This window comes from Ovis canadensis, chromosome 8, assembly GCF_042477335.2.
Source record: "Ovis canadensis isolate MfBH-ARS-UI-01 breed Bighorn chromosome 8, ARS-UI_OviCan_v2, whole genome shotgun sequence".
NCBI classification, from domain to species: domain Eukaryota; kingdom Metazoa; phylum Chordata; class Mammalia; order Artiodactyla; family Bovidae; genus Ovis; species Ovis canadensis.
The window spans coordinates 38,665,634-38,684,923 of NC_091252.1; the positions used below are offsets into that span (position 1 = coordinate 38,665,634).

At 38.2% G+C, this 19,290-nt stretch overlaps 1 protein-coding gene across 1 annotated transcript in view; it reads left to right on the forward strand.

Annotated features, from left to right (window-relative positions):
• Positions 1–19,290, forward strand: part of AK9 (adenylate kinase 9) — a 123,568-nt gene that overhangs the window by 57,833 nt on the left and 46,445 nt on the right. The window contains exons 20-28 of the mRNA XM_069598140.1: positions 3,154–3,310; positions 4,144–4,258; positions 6,960–7,036; positions 8,209–8,361; positions 11,962–12,051; positions 12,511–12,711; positions 13,062–13,183; positions 16,944–17,156; positions 18,796–19,056. Of these exons, the coding sequence (XP_069454241.1) occupies positions 3,154–3,310; positions 4,144–4,258; positions 6,960–7,036; positions 8,209–8,361; positions 11,962–12,051; positions 12,511–12,711; positions 13,062–13,183; positions 16,944–17,156; positions 18,796–19,056 (1,389 nt within the window). The remainder of the gene's footprint in view (positions 1–3,153; positions 3,311–4,143; positions 4,259–6,959; positions 7,037–8,208; positions 8,362–11,961; positions 12,052–12,510; positions 12,712–13,061; positions 13,184–16,943; positions 17,157–18,795; positions 19,057–19,290) is intronic.

Consider the following 19,290-nt stretch of genomic DNA (forward strand, 5'->3'; position numbering starts at 1 on the left):
AACAAAGGTCCATCTAGTCAAGGCTATGGGTTTTCCAGTGGTCATGTATGGATGTGAGAGTTGGACTGTAAAGAAAGCTGAGTGCAGAAGAATTGATGCTTTTGAACTGTGGTGTTGGAGAAGACTCTTGAGAGTCCCTTGGACTGCAAGGAGATCCAACCAGTCCACCCTAAAGGAAATCAGTCCTGGGTGTTCACTGGAAGGACTGATGTTGAAGCTTAAACTCCAAAACGTTGGCCACCTCATGTGAAGAACTGACTCATTGGAAAAGACCCTGATGCTGAGAAAGATTGATTGCAGGAGGAGAAAGGGACTACAGAGGATGAGATGGTTGTATGGCATCACTGACTCAATGGGCATGAGTTTGGGTATGCTCTGGGAGTCGGTGATGGATAGAGAGGCCTGGTGTGCTGCGGTTCATGGGGTCGCAAAGAGTCAAACACGACTGAGGGACTGAACTGAACTGACAGCATTATAACTTTGTTTATATGTCCATCAATGACTATTAAATGTAGCACCTCAAGGCAAGAATATCAGATCAGTTATCTTTTGCATTCCCTCCGCGTTTCTCAATGCAACTGAACAGAAGTGCTCAATAAATGAGCTTTTATAGTGATCCTTTCTCCCATTTTCCAAACCACAGCACAAGAAGTTTAAACAAAGATTATTTAAAATTAAGATGGAATTTCTACCTCAAACTATAGATTTCTCTCAATTGCAACTTCCTATTCCTTGAAAGTGTTAATATGGCAACTATGTTTCGACATTTCTAAGTATGATATGAAAATCTCTCAGTCCTGTCAGGACTCTTTGTGACCCCATGGACTCCAGGCCAGAATACTGGAGCAGGTAGCCTTTCCCTTCTCCAGGAGAATCTTCCCAACCCTGGGATCAAACCCCAGGTCTCCCAGATCGGTGGCACTGCAGGCACAGTGCAGGCTTATCTAAGTATGAGAGTAAGTTTATTAATAAAAAGGACTTCTTTACATGAAAAAAGACTGATAAAAGTGCTCTGGTTACTCAGTTCTAATGAGATGAATGAAACTGGAGCCGATTATACAGAGTGAAGTAAGCCAGAAAGAAAAACACCAATACAGTATACTGACACATATATACGGAATTTAGAAAGATGGTAATGATGACCCTGTACGCGAGACAGCAAAAGAGACACAGATGTATAGAACGGACTTTTGGACTCTGAGGGAGAGGGAGAGGGTGGGATGATTTGGGAGAATGGCATTGAAACATGTATACTATCATGTAAGAAACGAAGTGCCAGTCTATGTTCGACATAGGATACAGGATGCTTGGGGCTGGTGCATGGGGATGATCCAGAGAGATGATATGGGGTGGGAGGTGGGAGGGGGATTCAGCATTGGGAGCTTGTATACACCCGTGGTGGATTCACGTCAATGTATGGCAAAACCAATACAGTATTGTAAAGTAAAATAAAGTGAAAATTTAAAAAAAAAAAGTGCTCTGGTTACAAGTGGCTTTTTTAAACTTTTTATTTTGATATACAGTTGTATAGGGCAATGGAAAAATAGAACAGAAAGATTGCTGTGCATCTAAAACTGCTCTAAAGGGAATTCCCTGGCTGTCCTGTGGTTAGGATTCAGCGTTTTCACTGCCAGAGTCCAGGTTCAATCCCTGGTGGGGGAACTAAGATTTCACAAGCTTCCCGGCATGGCTAAGAAATGAAATTAACTTAAAAAATAAAATAAAAAAATAAAACGGTTCTAGAAGTAAAGTTTATTTTTAAAAAACAGAACCACTACGTGAACGAGCAAACCCACTTCCAGCTATATATTCAAAAGAGTTGAAAGCAGGGTTTTGAAGACATATCTCACGCCCACGTGCATGGCTTGTTAACTGTAGTCACCATGCTGTGCATTACACTCTCAGTGCTTATTTATCTTGGAACTGGAAGCTTGTACCTTTCGACCATGCGTGTGTGCGTGCTAAGTTGCTTCAGTCATGTCCAACTCTTTGTGACCCTGTGGACTGTAGTCTGCCAGGCTCCTCTGTCCTTGGGATTCTCTAGGCAAGAATGCTGGAGTGGGTTGCCATGCCCTCCTCCAGGGGATCTTCCTGACCCAGGGATCAAACCCGCATCTTGCAGCTCCTGCATTGCCAGTGAATTCTTCATTGCTGAGCCACCTGGGAAGCCCTACCTTTTGACCCTTTCACCCATACCCCCCTACCTCTTCCTCTGTCTCTGGCAGCCACCAATCTCTTCTCTATGAATTTGGTTTTCCTAGATTCCACAATAAATGAGGTCATATAATATTTGTCTTTCTCTAACTTATTTCACTTATACTATTTCATTATAGTTTTTCCCTCCTAATTCTCTTATGTGAAACTTTTCTAAGTGTTTAAAATTCTTTTTTTTCCCCCAAATGCTCTTCATTCAGATGGAAATTTCAAAAAGCAGGTAAATCTTCATAAGCCAAAGGGTTACACTGGTCCCCTCAAGATTTCTTTCCCTTGACTTCTAATATTCTGTGACTTCCTGATCACATACAGATTTGTTTAAAACCTTCAGAATTGGTGCATTCACAGACCCACATCACTAATCTCCACATTTGTACTGAAGCTGTTATAATTGGGTGGCAGGTGGGAGATAGTTTAGCAGAACTCACAAAGCACCTGCAAGATTTGTTTTGAACCAGTTTCTTTCTACAGCTGTTAGTAAACATCTCAGGACCTCTCACCTCTCACATTAAAGGCTAAAAATCTAAAGGGAAGTAAAGAGCATTGTCACTTAAAAAGGCAGCCTGAGCCTGGACCTGGTGACTCAAAGAGAAGACCAGGAACTGTTGTCACCTGAGTCCATGTTAGAAATAGAGACTCATGGGCCCTACCCTTGACCTTCTGAATCAGGATCTAGATTCTGTAATACTGAATAAGATATAGCAAGCATGTTTTGTTATATTTATTTAACAGAGACTTTTGCTTCTTGTTCTTAATGTACAGCTTTAGTGCTTTCAAACTGTTTCTCTTTTTAAATTAAAATTTCTCTTTTTTTTTTTTCTTCTGAAAGTCAGAAGAACTCAAAAGATATTTGGTTAAGGTCCGGAAAAGTGATATATCAGGGTAACATCCTTGACTTGGGTACCTATGATGGTAATTTCAGTGTGTCATTTTTCACAGGTAGTTGAAGAAAACAAGAATAGGTTTTATGGTGCCCCCAAATATGGAGGATGGATACTGGACAACTGCCCTCTTGTGAAAGAACTCTGGATGGTCTTAGTCGACAAAGGACTTCTACCCGATTTAGTCATCTGTTTATCAAACACAGAAAACAATGGTTGGTAAATACTTATCATGTCAATTCAGAGTGAAGTTTTTACTGCTGATAATATTTTTAGTTTATGTTTTTATGAACTATGAAATGGAAAACTCTCCACCTTCCCTGGGTACAACAAATACCACCCCAGCAGTGTCTTCATGACCTAAAGGTACACAAAAGGAAACATCCAGCCACTGAGTAGGTGGCCACGGATGGTATGCTAGGTCACTGGATGCTCCAGTAGTCTCTTATTATGATTCTTTGGAGCTGAGCATTTAACAACCCTCATCCCAGTCAGCATTATAACTTCTGAATGAAACATATATAAGGCTGAGGGCAAAACTATCTGTTAATCCTTTTTCCTCTCAAATGGGAAATACTAAGTAGATAAAGATAGCAGAACTAAATTTTAATTTCTGTCACTGTGTGTAAAGCTATAGTAATGAAAAAATTATGGCGCTGCCAGAAAAAAATGACATAGACCAATCAAACAGAATAAAGAGCCCAGAGATAAACTCGCACATATATAGTCAACTAATCTTTGATAAGGGAGCCAAAAATATTCTGTTATTTTTTTGCATCTTAAGGAAATACATTTGAAAAGAAAATTTCCAGGGGCAGACTGTATTATACTACTCTTTATGTTTTAGTTCCTTATAGTATGTCAATATATACCTTTTAAAAAGGATTTAAGATGGTCTCAAAAAATCTGGGCTCTATTTAGATAAATACTTAAAGGAAAATATATTTGGATATAGTCAGAAATAATTTTTCATTTCTAATTTCCAAAATATATTTCACTATATTTTATAGAGCCTCAAAATTAATATTACTCTTTATCTGTATTTCAGGAAAATATTTATATAATAGACTGTATTTAAAGAATAAACAAGAAATTGACTCTAAGATTTTAGAAAGATTATTAGATGAACTACTAAAGGAAAGAAAAGAGGAAGAAGCAGCAAGGTAATCTGCCTGGCACAATAAATAAGATTAATTAACCTTTTACAACTGTTAAAAATCTACTAATAATTTATATTTATAAAATGTCTTTAACATCAAAATAGGCCTACTAATAAGATCCAATTCTAATTCTAAGAAAAATAGTAATTTCACAAATATTACCAGAATCTCTAAAGTATATAGCTGTGGATATTTTCACAGTCCCAAATCAGACATTCTAAACCAAATGTTTACTTTCAAAATACATTGTAAAAAAAAAAAAATGTCCTGGTAGTCCAGAGGCTAAAACTTTGAGCTCCCAATGTAGGGGGCCTGGGTTCGATCCTTGGTTGGGGAACTAGATCCCATATACCTCAACTAAGAGTTTGAATGTTGCAACTAAGACCCAGTGCAGTCAAATAAATAAACATATTTTTTTAAATGAACATAGAAAAAGTATATATTTTCTACTCTATTTATCTGTGACTTACTTTTACTAACTAGAATCCGCAGATCAAAGAAATAATATAAAAAGTGAAAATACACTTGTGTCATATGACTGAAATTCAAAGCTTGACTAAGTTCTACATAAGGTAAAGAACAAGACTGCTGCTAAGTCATGTCAGTTGTGTCCGGCTCTGTGTGACCCCATAGATAGCAGCCCACCAGGTTCCCCTGTCCCTGGGTTTCTCCAGGCAAGAATACTGCAGTGGGTTGCCATTGCCTTCTCCCAAGAAAGAGACTAGTTATTTATAACTGATAGGTTCAACATCAGTTGGGACTTCCTGGTGGTTCAGTGGCTAAGACTCCGAGCTCCCGATATGGAGGATGTCAACTCAATCCCTGGTGGGATAACTAGATCCCACATGCCACATTAAGACTTGGTGCAGCCAAATAAATTAATTAATTAAATACTTAAAAAAAATTGGTCAGAGATGCAGTGCAACTTGGTTGGAAAAGAGATAAAATTTATAGGATTTAGAATTACATTTTTGGCCAAATATCTACAGACATGCTGATTCTACCTGTTTTCCAGCATCAGTTTCCAAATGTGCTGGTCAAACGCAAGATAATTTCTTTTATCACCATTTGTCTTTGATCTACCCAAGTAGTATATGGAAGTAGCTAGAAACTGGCAGCAAAATTCTTCTTCCTCCTTGTCAGATCTTAGATTCTTAGCAGCAGCAACATATAGTATCCAGGTTTTGGATGAGGAAAGCATCACAAAAGAGCCCTACCTAACTAGATAAGTATAAGAATTGCCAGTTCACACACTACCAAGTAGGGAAGCCACGCAGAAACAATGCTCAATGGTCTCAAAGGTCTGGGTCATGAACAAGAGAACTCAAATTACATTAAGACTTCAGTCTGGATCACAGGGTCACAGGGTTTAGAATATAGCGAGACAACACTTCCTATTAACAAGAAACAGGATTTGTGGTCTGGTGATTATGAATCTGCCTGCCAGTTCAGGGGACACTGGGTCAATCCCTGGTCTGGGAAGATTCCACATGTCTCAGGGCAACCAAGCCCATGTACCACAGCTATAGAACCCACAGTCTAGAGTCTGTGAGCTGCAACTGCTGAAGCCCACACACCCTAAAGCCCATGCTCTGCAACAAGAGAAGCCACCTCAATGTGGAGCTCAAGCGCCACAGCTAGAGTGTAGCCCCTGCTTGCTGCAACTAGAGAAGGGCCTGGTAGCAGCAACAAAGACCCAGCACAGCCAAAAATAAATAAAACAAGGCACACACTGTTGGGAGGAGAGGTATAGTGATATATTTAAAGAGAATATGTATAAAGATTTTCAAAGGAAGGGGAAAAGGACACCAAAAGAGCACTGAGTATGACGAATGACCCACCTACAGAACAGTCTGAAGAAGCCTGTCCAGAGGGGCCTACTCATATTAAGGGGCTCTGCTCCACTTAACTGGTCCCCTGTTGGTGACCGCTCGATACAGTTTTTTGATACTGTTTTTAAAGATGCAGTCAACATTCTTATACATGTTTCTTTGTGTAACAGTATGCCAATACCTGAGGGCTAAATTCCTAGTTCTTCAACCCTAATGAAAACCAGACTCCTTATCCCAAACCTCTTTAAATGTCATCATTACTTTGTTGAAAAGAAAATAAATTTTCTGAATACAAAGAAAATTTGCAAATTTTCAACTTACTCCTACAGAAAAAAATTTAAAGAGCAAAAAATGTGAAATAAAATTTTAAAACTGTCAGAATGCCACCATCCATAGATAATTACTATTAACAGTTTGATTCATTTTATTCTAGTCTTTTAATCTTCATTTATATACATTTTAAATAAAAAATTTGTATTATACATAGTTTTATATTATACCTTTTTTCACTTAACTCTATGTTGTGAACATTTCTCATTTAATCAGAGGGAAAATGATACAAATTCTCCCAGCTTAGAGTTAGACAATTCTTTATCCGTTTTTCCAGGTTTCCTAATTAATAGCCAGAGTTTTAAAAATACAACATTTTAACTTTTCTTACCAAAAAAAAATCCCCAAAACACACAAAAAATTCTGAAAATTAGCTAGCCTCAATATGAGTAAATTAAATGTCTATGTGGTAAAGTAAAAAGTATAGTGAATATTATAAATGATTTATTCTTTATTTTTACCATTATAAGCCTTAAATTCTATGATATTGTAAGATATTTGAATTTCCAAAGATAACTACATTTTGGACCTTTTCATTTCAGAAAAGTCAGCGAAGAGACGTTAAGAATAGAAGAAGAAAATCGAAAGCTATTGGAAGCTATGACTGCAAAAGCAAAAGGCAAACAAAAGATTATATAATTAACAATGTGTCATTTGATTTTGTATTGTGACTGCAAAGTCGCAGTATTTACAGAGAATTATAAACAGAGCGGCCGTGTTTCCCAGTTTGCCCATTAGAGTCCAGGTTTACGCCCAGGTTCCTGAAATATTTGTTTGACTCCCTCTCCTTCTCACTGTGTTCCAATTTGGATAATGCACTGTGTGATCACAGCAGTAATGAATTCATAAAAAATTGATTCCTGACACAGACATCTACTCATCCACCGTGTAAGAGGGATACACAGCAAGACCAGTATGTGCAACATGTCTTTTCTTTTCTAATAAGCACATAAAAAATAAAAAGAAACAAATGAAATGAATTACAGTCATTCCTCAATATCCATCAGGAATTGGTCCCAGGACTCCTGCAGATACCAAAAATTCGGGAATTCTTAAGTCCCTTATATATAATGTCATAGTATGTGTGTATAACCTAAACACATCGGCATATACTTTAAATCATCTCTGGAAAACTTATAATGCCTAATAAGATGTAAATGCTATGTAAATAGTTGCTAGCAAATTCAAGTTTTGCTTTTTGGAACTTTCTGAAATTTTTTTTCAAATATTTTCAACTTGTGCTTGGTTGAATCCATGGATACAGAACCTGAAGATTCAGAAAACCAACTGTATATTTTATTTAATATACTATATTCAAATTATTATTTTAACATAATGCAAATTATGTTAAATTTAATTAATATTGATTAATGCATGTAATCAATGCAAAAATTATTAATATGTTTTTATATTCAGTTTTTCACACAAAGTCTCTGAAGCCCATTGTGTACTTTACACTCACCGCACACCTCAGTTTGGACTAGCCACATTTCAAGTGCTCAGTAGCCACATGTGGCTTGTGGCTATGTATCAGATAGTGCAGGAATAGCCATTCCCTATTAAATGGACATTAGGGCTGTTTCCTGTCTTTTACTGTTATAATATTTGGGACTGCTGTATGCTATGGCATATATTTGGGGATATATTTTATATTCTATTTTAATAGATATAATACATAGAGACTGTATCTATCTTTTTCATTAAGCATCATGCTCCAGGGGTTGTTCCCAATTAAATATCTGCTGACTTAAACTAAATAATTTATTTCTTCTCCTTTTTTTCTATAAGCAGAAGAAACTGAAGCCGAGGCTTTTGAGGATATCGAAGGTGAAGAGTCTGAACTTCACGAATGGTCTGAGACCCCAGAGGTTGCTGAGGAGACCAGGGGGGTCTTACCTGAGGAGTCTGACATTTTTGAGGTCCCAGAAACAGAACATGAATCAGGTTAGACTTTTATTAAAGTGTGTGTCCTTAATTCCCCTGCTGCCTATTGGTGTGTTTGTGTGCATGTGTGTGTATGTCTGTTGATGTGGTATAAAGTAGAGGCAGGTTGAGATTGCAGAGATGTGGCCCCAGAGAGCAGCAGGTGGCTGAAAGTATGTTAAGAAAGCTGAGTGCTCTGCCCGGGTGCTGGCACTCTTGTCAGGGTCTGCTATATAATTTGGGGGGCACAATGTTCAAATATCAGGAAAAAAGACTCATTAAAAGTACAAGAACATAAAGCTCTTTCCTTCCATAGTCTCTCTTAACTTGTCATAGTACTTTATGTTTCCTGTTTAAAGTCATTCTAAGAAAAATTAAAATTTTCAGTTCTTAAGCATGAATTTTACCATTCATCTTTATGTTGCCCAATGCCACTTTTAAATGCAAACCTAAGAAAGGATGTGATGAGGTTCCATAGTCATTCATGTCTCTTTAAATGCCATTACCTTCATTCTGCCTCTGGAGCAAGTTCTAATTTGAAGGGGAAACATGGTCAGACCTGTCAGCATCTTCCCATCCCCAAATCACTAAGTTACACTTATTCCCACACATCGTGGGCCCTCTTAGAATTCTGTACTCATGATGGGGGATCAGGAACGCTCAGAGGAATGAGATGGCAAAGAATGGCAGACAGATCTCTGCTCACAGGCGTGCCCTATTGTCCCGCCGGAGTCCCTTTGGATTTTGCTTACAAAACTCGGTTCAAAGATCAAAATGACAACCAAAGTGGATTAAACAAAGTATGCGGCCATTCTGGGCAAGAGATACAGGACACCCACACAGCTTATATACCCATGAAGCCAGCCCTCCTCAAATGTCCAGTTCGGTGGGTTGGGACAGGGCGAGAAGGAGTCTATAAGGCAATGAAAGTCACTCTCAGGACTGGAGAGTGGACTTAAGCAGCAAGATCGGGCACTTCACCGTGGTGGAAGCGGGGCTTATAAATGCCTCGCAGCACAATTAGTGTTGAATTACTCCCTCTTCTCTTGAGTATTAAACATTAAAGATTCTATTGAAAGAGGACCCAACTATTGTTTTAGCTAACTTGCCGGACAGTCTCCACAAGATTACAGAATGGCTATATATAGATTTTTATTTTTTTATTATTTATTTTTTTAATTTTAATATCTTTAATTCTTACATGCGGTCCCAAACATGAACCCCCCTCCCACCTCCCTCCCCATAACATCTCTCTGGGTCATCCCCATGCACCAGCCCCAAGCATGCTGCAACCTGCGTCAGACATAGACTGGCGATTCAATTCTTACATGATAGTATACATGTTAGAATGTCATTCTCCCAAATCATCCCACCCTCTCCCTCTCCCTCTGAGTCCAAAGGTCCGTTATACACATCTGTGTCTCTTTCCCTGTCTTGCATACAGGGTCGTCATTGCCATCTTCCTAAATTCCATATATATGTGTTAGTATAGTGTATTGGTGTTTTTCTTTCTGGCTTACTTCACTCTGTATAATCGGCTCCAGTTTCATCCATCTCATCAGAACTGATTCAATGGATAAGAAAGCTGTGGTACATATACACAATGGAGTATTACTCAGCCATAAAAAAGAATTCATTTATATATAGATTTTTAAAATATAAATGTTTGTGTGTGAGACACACAAAACTTGTGTCTCAGAACTAGGAAAGACTAAGGGGTGAGAAGAAAGATAATTAGTTCTTCCTTCTCTGTCTACACTACATCTGTACATGAATCATGCCTTTTTTTTGTTGTTTTTTTTTTTGAATCATGTCTTTTATTATCCAGGAAAGCAGTTGTTGATCTGTGTCTTCAAAAGTGCTATTAGTTGAGATTCTCCTCAGTTTCACCACACCCACAGCCACAACTGAGACTTTGGCCACTTTATGGTCTTTTGGAATATCTTTATGGGTATCTCAAGAAATTAAAAGAATGCTCAGGCATTTTTGATGCCATGTGAATAAAAGTTTGAATGATATTTAACAACAGTTATCAGAACTGTATGTTTCAATTATTATTATGGTCAACGTCCTTTTGTGTATTTAAGAAAATTCTTCATTTTCTACCTTATTTTATTATGTATTTTTATGGCTCCCTGGAACCAAGCAGTGGGTTCGTGTATTTGCAGTGTAGAAAACTAAACTCTGACCGCAGATATCTGCAGCAAAGTAAGGGCTTAGTAGTAGGATGCCAAGAGAGGGAGTGGGAGACAAGCCTGAGATCCACTCCAACTTGGTCTTTGAGTTGGGGGCGTTTAAGGAGGAGAGGGCTTCCCAGGTGGCACTAGTAGTAAAGAACTCACCTGCCAATGCAGGGGATGTAAGAGACATGGGTTTGATCCCTGGGTCAGGAAGATCCCCTGGAGGAGGGCGTGGCAGCCCACTTCACTATTCTTGCCTGGAGAATCCCGTGGACAGAGGAGCCTCGAGGGCTGCAGTCCATAGGGCTGCAAAGAGTCGGACATGAATGAAGCAACTTAGCTCATGAACAAAGGGGAAGAACAAAGAATCTTCAGTTAATCATCATCCTGTGACATTTCTTAATCCTTGTTTTGGGGGTCAAGATGCCTACTGTTTATGAATCTTTTTATGAGTTTCTGGTGATTCATGATCCAGGGATCTGTTAGCTCATCTTGCCCTGGAGAAACAACTTGAGTATGTACATTAACGATGTTATCTGATTCTGGTTGATTAGTGTTCACTTAGCACAGAATGGGCTGCCGTTTATGGGGTCGCACAGAGTGGGACACAACTGAAGTGACTTAGCAGCAGCAGCAGCAGCACAGAAATGAGGTCAGAGGGGACAAGAAAGGGAATAACGTTTTGAATAAAGAGATTAATCATAAACTCAGCAGGGGAACTCGGTTTTAGGGGAAATCAGTAGGCAATGGCACCCCACCCCAGTACTCTTGCCTGGAAAATCACATGGACAGAGGAGCCTGGTAGGCTGCAGTCCATGGGGTTGCTGAGAGTTGGACACAACTGAGCGACTTCACTTTCACTTTTCACTTTTCACTTTCGTGCATTGGAGAAGGAAATGGCAACCCACTCCAGTGTTCTTGCTTGGAGAATCTCAGGGACGGCAGAGCTTGGTGGGCTGCCATCTATGGGGTCGCACAGAGTCGGACACGACTGAGCGACTTAGCAGCAGCAGTACTTTACCTAATTGTAGGAGGCACTGGCACCCCACTCCAATACTCTTGCCTGGAAAATCCCATGGACGGAGGAGCCTGGTAGGCTGCGGTCCATGGGGTCGCGAAGAGTTGGACAGGACTGAGCGACTTCACTTTCACTTTTCACTTTCATGCATTGGAGAAGGAAATGGCAACCCACTCCAGTGTTCTTGCCTGGAGAATCCCAGGGACGGAGGAGGCTGGTGGGCTGCTGTCTATGGGGTCACACAGAGTCAGACACGACTGAGTGACTTAGCAGCAGCAGCTACTTTACCTAATGAGAACTGTATTATCAATTTGACATAGTATATACAATTTAAACTTTTGAAATTTTCTTTGTGCCAAAATTTTCATAAAGGAATAATGTTTTTAAAACTCAAACACTAACTGTTAGATTTTTTTTTTTAAGTATCTGAGCCTCCTGAGGATGCTACAGTTGGAGCAGAATTTCCAAAAGGATCCAGAGAGGGCCTGGAAACTAAAGAATTACCTGAAACAGGTTAGATTATAAAATAAAAGTAGTGTATAGAAATGCTTTTCATATTCTCTTGCAATTTTAGGCATAAAACCAATTTCCTACTTATGTCTTTCTATGCCAGTTATATGCTGGTTGATGTGTGTTATATTTTTCTAACATTATATTAAAAGCGTATCTAGCCAACTTATAACAGTTTTTCAACAAATTTTATGTTCTACTTTTATTAACAAAATTGCTATATGAAATTCATATTAATTATCTAAATAATTTGGATTTTATTTATAAGTAACAATTCATCCACAGCCAAAACAATGAACAAAGCATAGTTGAAATATGAATTTATAAATGCATATTATTGCTTAGAACTCTAAGTTTACTTCTTTCAAATGTTTAAAAAGTATTATGAATTATTTCGGCAATATAGCTAAAGATATGATGCTTGAAGGCTCTTTTTTTTTTCTTTTAACCTTTACTCAAAAGTTCTACTACCTGAATTTCCAGAAGATGGTTATCCTGATGTTCCTGAAATGGATTCAATTAAAGAGAATGTCAGCTCTTTCTACGCTGCCTGGAGACAGATGGAAACAGCTATCAGTGACTCTTTTACTCAAATTTTAAACCTGGAGATTGCTGGCAAAACTCCAGAGGAACTACTTCAAAAAGTCGTTGAAATTATGGAAAGTAAGGGCTGCTGTAATCATAACATTTATTGTCGTGAACAAGCCATATTATTAAAAGTACTGTGAAAGTTTAAAGCCTATGGTTTATGAAGTAAAACATTCAATATATCCAGGGATGATATTTAAAATGTTTAACAACTGTCCTAGAGCACCCATCAGAATAGCCACTGGACACACAGCACTGGCCAAATTGGCCACTCGTCACCTGAAGAGTTTGTAAAGGCCTGTTTGCCTACACATGTAAGCTAAGAGACCAGCCCTATAGTTAATTTTCTCAATCTTGCTACTGTAATAAGTTCATAAGCTTTTATCCTAAAGATGTCTTCCCAACTGTTTGTTTGTTTTTGAAAGAACCCTTTCACCATGCTGGTTGGGAGTTAACTGTAGAAGATTATGATGAAGAAACAGAAGACTATCAGGCTGAAGCCGATGTCGATGAGGAGCTAGAAGAGGAAGAAGAGGAAGAGGAAGAGGTGGGAGGCTTTTCTCCTGCTCACTGCCCATGCTCACGTCACTGAAAGCGCACATATCCAGAGTAGTAACTGGCACTTCTAGACTTCAAGAAAACAAGCAGCGATCTTCAGATTTGCAAACATTTTCAACACATTTTGCCTCCATTCAGCTTCATTTGACCTCTGAAATGCCAGACCATGAAAAAGGGAAAGAGAAAACTTTAAATTTTTTTTCCATGGAAAAATCTATACATATTAGAGACAGAAATATTTTATAAGTTTAACAGAAGTGAGTGTTTTATGTAAAATACAACAGTGGCATCTTTGAGGGGCTGATGGCATGAAAACGAGTGGTTTTCTCAAAGAGGAACAACTCATGTTAGGCACCAATCCACTCCCTTGGCATCACAATTTTGATAACTGTTTTCAAGTGATGGCCTCCTAGTTAAGGCATCTATCAATAATAAAATAGGAAGTGATTCTTTTAATTCTGGTCTTTATCAATAAAGTGAAATAATAGGCTAGATAAACACTCATTTGTAATTAACTGGTTGCTTGACTTAAATCCAAATATGTATGTGTCAAACAAAAAATGTTATGCAGTGTGATTCTGCTAATAGCTTTTGATACTCTATCCTAAGAAACTGCTGAGACTCTCAGTCAGGGTGGTTAAAGGATGTGGGTTTTGTCCCAATAATGTTCAGACTCTCTCTTTTCTTCTGTGACCTGCTCTGGTCTGCAAGAGCATGGTGTCTTTCTTGTACCTGCAAACAGTTCTCAAGCTGTCTGTAATTTTCAAAACTTAAATTTTTAAATATGGTCTTCATTGATAATATAGTATCTTTTCCTCACTTTTACTCTTCCTAATTTATCATCCCTTCTTCCAGTGTGTGTTAGGCTTCCTGAGAGGGGTGGTTGTTTTCTTTCTTTTTTCTTTTCTTTTCTTTTTTGGCTTAGTGGAGTTCAGAAGTCTTGCTGGAGTGCTTTAGGTGACAACATCCTCTAAATTTATGAAGGGCAAGCTGATTTTTCTCCCCAGCATTCAGGAATGTACTGACAGATAGGCCACCTGTTCATTGCTGAGGACGGAGACGGGCCCAGTTACCTGAATTCCTCATACTTGCCCAGATGCAGGGTCAGCGAGGACTCCTCCCACCTATACAGCTCTTTCTTGGTCTCTTGCAGGCCACAGAGACCACAAAGGGTATTAGTTGCTGATGTTAACATTCCCCAGGAAATCCACAGATTTCTACAGGGAAAATTCCTCCTAAGACTTGCCATCTCAATGCTCTGATCCCTCTGATGCTTGTCTCCAGATACTCATCCAGTCCATAGTGGTAAAGTGTTGTACAGTTGTCTGCCCTCAGACGTCCACAGAGGCCAACCACCACCTGCTCTAGCAGTTAAACACGGAGGAGGTGGTAGAGAAATGAGGAGAGTCTTTAGAGCACCATCTTCTCAGAATCCCTTGCTCCAAGACCCCCCAATCCTTATCACTATTACACACATACCTCACATTTTTTTCAACTGAAATTCAGATGTAACTGGTGAGCCTTCATTTTTTATTTGCTAAAAGTCTGGCAACCTTACTTTAAGTGCATTTATTGAAAAACAAGAAAGACTAGAGAAATTAATTAGGCATTCAAGTCAAGAACCTAGAGAAAAAAAGCATAACAAAATAGACCAAATAAAGTAAAAAGAAGGAAATTAAAGGTAAAAATTAATGAAATAGGAAAAAAAGACCAAATAAAAGCAGTAGGCCTACCTTCAAAAAAAAATGAAAAATTGGTTTACTGATAAGAGCAATAAAATAGACAAACCTCCGGCAAGTAAAATGAGGTAAAAAGAAGGAGGAGTAAATAACATTTGAAACAGAAATCAGATTTTGAAAGAGGTTCATTTTAAATTATAATTTTATACTAACAAATTTTAAAGTCAAAATGAAAAGCATTTTCAAAATGCAAATTACTAAAATATGCTTAAGATGAAAGATAAAAGCTGGACAAGCAAAAATAACTATAGGGAGTTGTAGGGCTTTTCTTGTTGGTTAGATAAGTCTTATGTTATAAATCTTCCATAGCATAGAAAAATTTCAATACTTTCCAGCTCATTTTGAAGCTTGCATAACCCTGACACAAAAATTGAATGAGTGACACAAGAAAAGTAAAGATTAATTTTGCACATTTATAGAAAGTTGTTTTTTACATCTTGTTTGGGGGGAGAAAAAAAGACGTGTTGTAGAATAGTCATGCAAAGTATTATTTCATTGTTATCTTAAAAAATACTGTATTTGTGCCTAAATTTGTGTCTTTGTATGCAAATGTGTAAGCTATACTGAGAAAAATGGGTCTGAAAAAATACACATAAAACAATTAAGTGTTAAGACAGCACTGGAAGGGAAAGGTGAGAAGAGATGTTCACTCTTGATGCATTGTGGTTATGTTTTGAATATTTTTACAGCAAGCATGCATTGTACAACACAGAAAATTTTTTTTAATTTTTTTATTTTTTTATTTAAATTTTTATGTTTACTTTATTTTACTTTACAATACTGTATTGGTTTTGCCATACATTGACATGGATCCACCACAGGTGTACATGAGTTCCCAAACATGAACCCCCCTCCCACCTCCCACCCCATATCATCTCTCTGGATCATCCCCATGCACCAGCCCCAAGCATCCTGTATCCTGCATCAAACATAGATTGGCGATTCGTTTCTTACATGATAGTATACATGTTTCAATGCCATTCTCCCAAATTATCCCACCCTCTCCCTCTCCCTCAGAGTCCAAAAGTCTGCTCTACACTCTCTGACATAAATCACAGCAGGATCCTCTATGATCCACCTCCCAGAATACTGGAAAAAAAAAATATTTTTAAAATGTACTTTACTTTAAATATAGGGCTTCCCTCACAGCTCATTGGGAGAGAACCTGCCTACAATGCAGGAGACTCCGGTTTGATTCCTCGGTTGGGAAGATCCCCTGGAGAAGGGATAGGCTTCCCACTCCAGTATTCTTGGGCTTCTCTTATGGCTCAGCTGGTAAAGAATCTGCCTGCAATACAGGAGACCTGGGTTTGATCTGGGTTTGATCTCTGGGTTGGTAAGATCCCCTGGAAAAGGGAAAGGCTACCCACTCCAGTATTCTGGCCTGGAAAATTCCATGGACCATCCATGGGGTTGCAAAGAGTCGGACACAACTGAACAACTTTCACTTTCACTTACTTTAAATACTTTGCAAGAGTCCCTAAGGGATTTTGCACATGGTTTCTTCATCTATTGCATTTCCAACTGAATAAAATAAAAATTTTCCAAAGTATTTGAATATATATCCACTGAGTAAGAAACAAAGCAAATCCTGAGACATCTCCCATTTTCATTTTCAATGAATAAGAAGTTGTGACCCTGACTCAGCTTTTACTTCTTGGAAATAATTTTATTTTAGAAACTGACTTCACAGTGACCCTGCATCTACACATTACAGGGGTTTTAGACACATTTGTAGACACATTTGTCTACAGAGGGCTTGGGACACCTTCAGTGCTGCTTCATTTTTTTAATAAAATAAAGACACTTGGGATTTGAACTCAGAGGAATATAAGAAACTGATTTTTTGATGAATTCAAATAGTATAAGAACTGGTCTTTTGTGGATTGTTTTAAAGGGATATTGTTATGGATTAAATACTATACAAAGATGCATTTTTATAATTCCCTCTTTAGTATTATAAGAACAGTACATTAATAGTGTTCTCCAAACTTTGAATGATATTTCTAGAATGAAGATACAATTAAGGAGAAGAAAAGGCATTTGGGAGATACAAAGCACTTTTGTCCAGTGGCTCTCAAAGAAAACTTCGTCCTACAACCAGGCACCCCAGAAGAAGCAGCTAAATATCGAGAAAAGATCTATTACTTTTCAAGTCCTGAGGCTAAAGAAAAGTTTTTGGAGCAACCTGAGGAGTATGTGGCTCATGATGAACCGTTAAAGGTGAAAACAATATTCCCATCCTGATAACTGCTCCTGCAACCTTATTTAGAGACTTGTTACCAGTCTCCACCATTTTACTCAATAGTGAACTCACCAATATAATAAAACAGTATGGTGGCAATATCTAGGTTTTAAGAACAACTTTTTGGAATATAACATAATCTAATTATCTATTTGATTTCTTTAGTAATGCCTTACATCAAACCAACACATTTTTTTAGCTGAAGTATTTAATAGGAAGTCACAATTGAATTTATTGCTTGTAATTTTATTGGATTTATTTTATTGCCTAATCATTCTGATGTACCATTTTAACATCTAATTTCTTGTTAGACTTTTTTCCCCCACAATATTGTGATTTTGCCATTGTGGATATGAAATAGTACTTAGGAAATCTTCGGGCATATCATTCTTTCTTTCTCTTAATTATTTTATTAGTATAATTCCCTAGAATGGGATTACAAGATCAAAATTATAAATCACAGTATATTGTCATGGGGCTTCCCTGGTGTCTCAGCAGTAAAGAATCTGCCTGCCAGTACAGGAGAGGTGGGTTCGATCCCTTGGTATGGAAGATGCCCTGGAGAATGAAATGGCAACCCACTCCAGTATTCTTGAAAATTCCATGGACAGAGGAGCCTGACAGGCTACAGACCATGGGCTTGCAAAGAGATGGGCACGACTCAGCCACTAAACAACATCTTGTCAGGACTTTCAATAATACTCATGCCTTGTTAAACAGAACATGTAAAACACAATTTAAACTCTTCCGGATAATTTGGGCGATTTTCATGGCTATTGCATATACCTTTAAACTCTTCTCTGAGCATTTCCTTCACAAGGACAAAAGGTGATGAGGCTGTGCTTGCTTCCCTCTGCTGCTCAAAATCCATTACTGCCAGCCCCTTTGAGGCTCATTCCATTCAAATATATCACCATCTCCCACTCCTGCTCTCACCTATAAATATCAGAGTCATTGCCCCACATTTACAAAAGATTTATCTGCTCCTTCATCCCAAACTTCATCATTGTTTTTGACCAGCTTGAGCTTCAGTGGACAGTCCATACACCTGGATCTCTGTGGATTCTCTGGTTTGGGGGCTTCCCTGTCTCCCATGGACAGAGGAGCCTGGCAGACTACAGTCCACACAGGTTGCAAAGAGTCAGACATGACTGAGCAACTAACACTTTCACTATTTTCTCTGTATCTCCAATACAGAGATTACAGATTTAATGAAGGCACCTCTAAAATTCCTGTATCAGTGGGCTTTTTGTTTGGTAGAAAGCTTTTGGTGGTGGTGGTGGTGGTGGTGTTTTTATCGTACTAAGAAAATGTCTTTGCATTCTTCCATAATTAAAACTTTTAAAAATAAACAAAATCAACTTTATTTTATTAAATGCCTTTTGGCACTTGATATCAAGATGCTCTGTATTTGTTGATGCTCCCTGAGGATCATGGTTGATGCCGTGAATCATGTTAACTGGTATACCAATGTCGAAACATCCTTGAGTTTGTGAAGTGATAATTCAGTCTTAGGGAGAGCAGTTAATAAGCCTTAGGTTTTCTAAATTCTTAAAGCTTCTTCTTCTTCACTGCCCCTCTCCTCTACCCCCATCCTTGACTTATCCCCTATTTCAGGCTCCGCCATTAAGAATATGCCTTCTCGGCCCCCATGGCTCTGGCAAAACTGTCTGTGGAAGACAGCTGGCAGAAAAATTGGGCATTTTTCATATTCAGTTTGAGGAATTTCTTCAAGAAAAACTAATGCTGAAAACTGAAAAGAAAGTGGGACCTGAATTTGAGGACGATTCTGAGGATGAACAATTTGTAAAACAAGAATTTGAAGAGCTTGCAATTCAGGCCCATGTTACAATTGAGGAAGAAAATACAAAGAAGCTGGTAGGAATATTAATACTTTCTTTGCAGATAATTGTGCTTACTGGTGTTACTTTGAGGGAGTAGAATATAAGTAGTATAAAACTCTATATATAAAATTTTGAAGAAGTAAAATAAAAATAGCCCATAAAAGTAATTTAAGAGTCATCTTGTCAATATGTTAAATACAGACCTTGCTACTCAGAATATAGAGTACTGAGTTTTGCATGACTCCACTGAAAAACAGAAAAGCTTTCC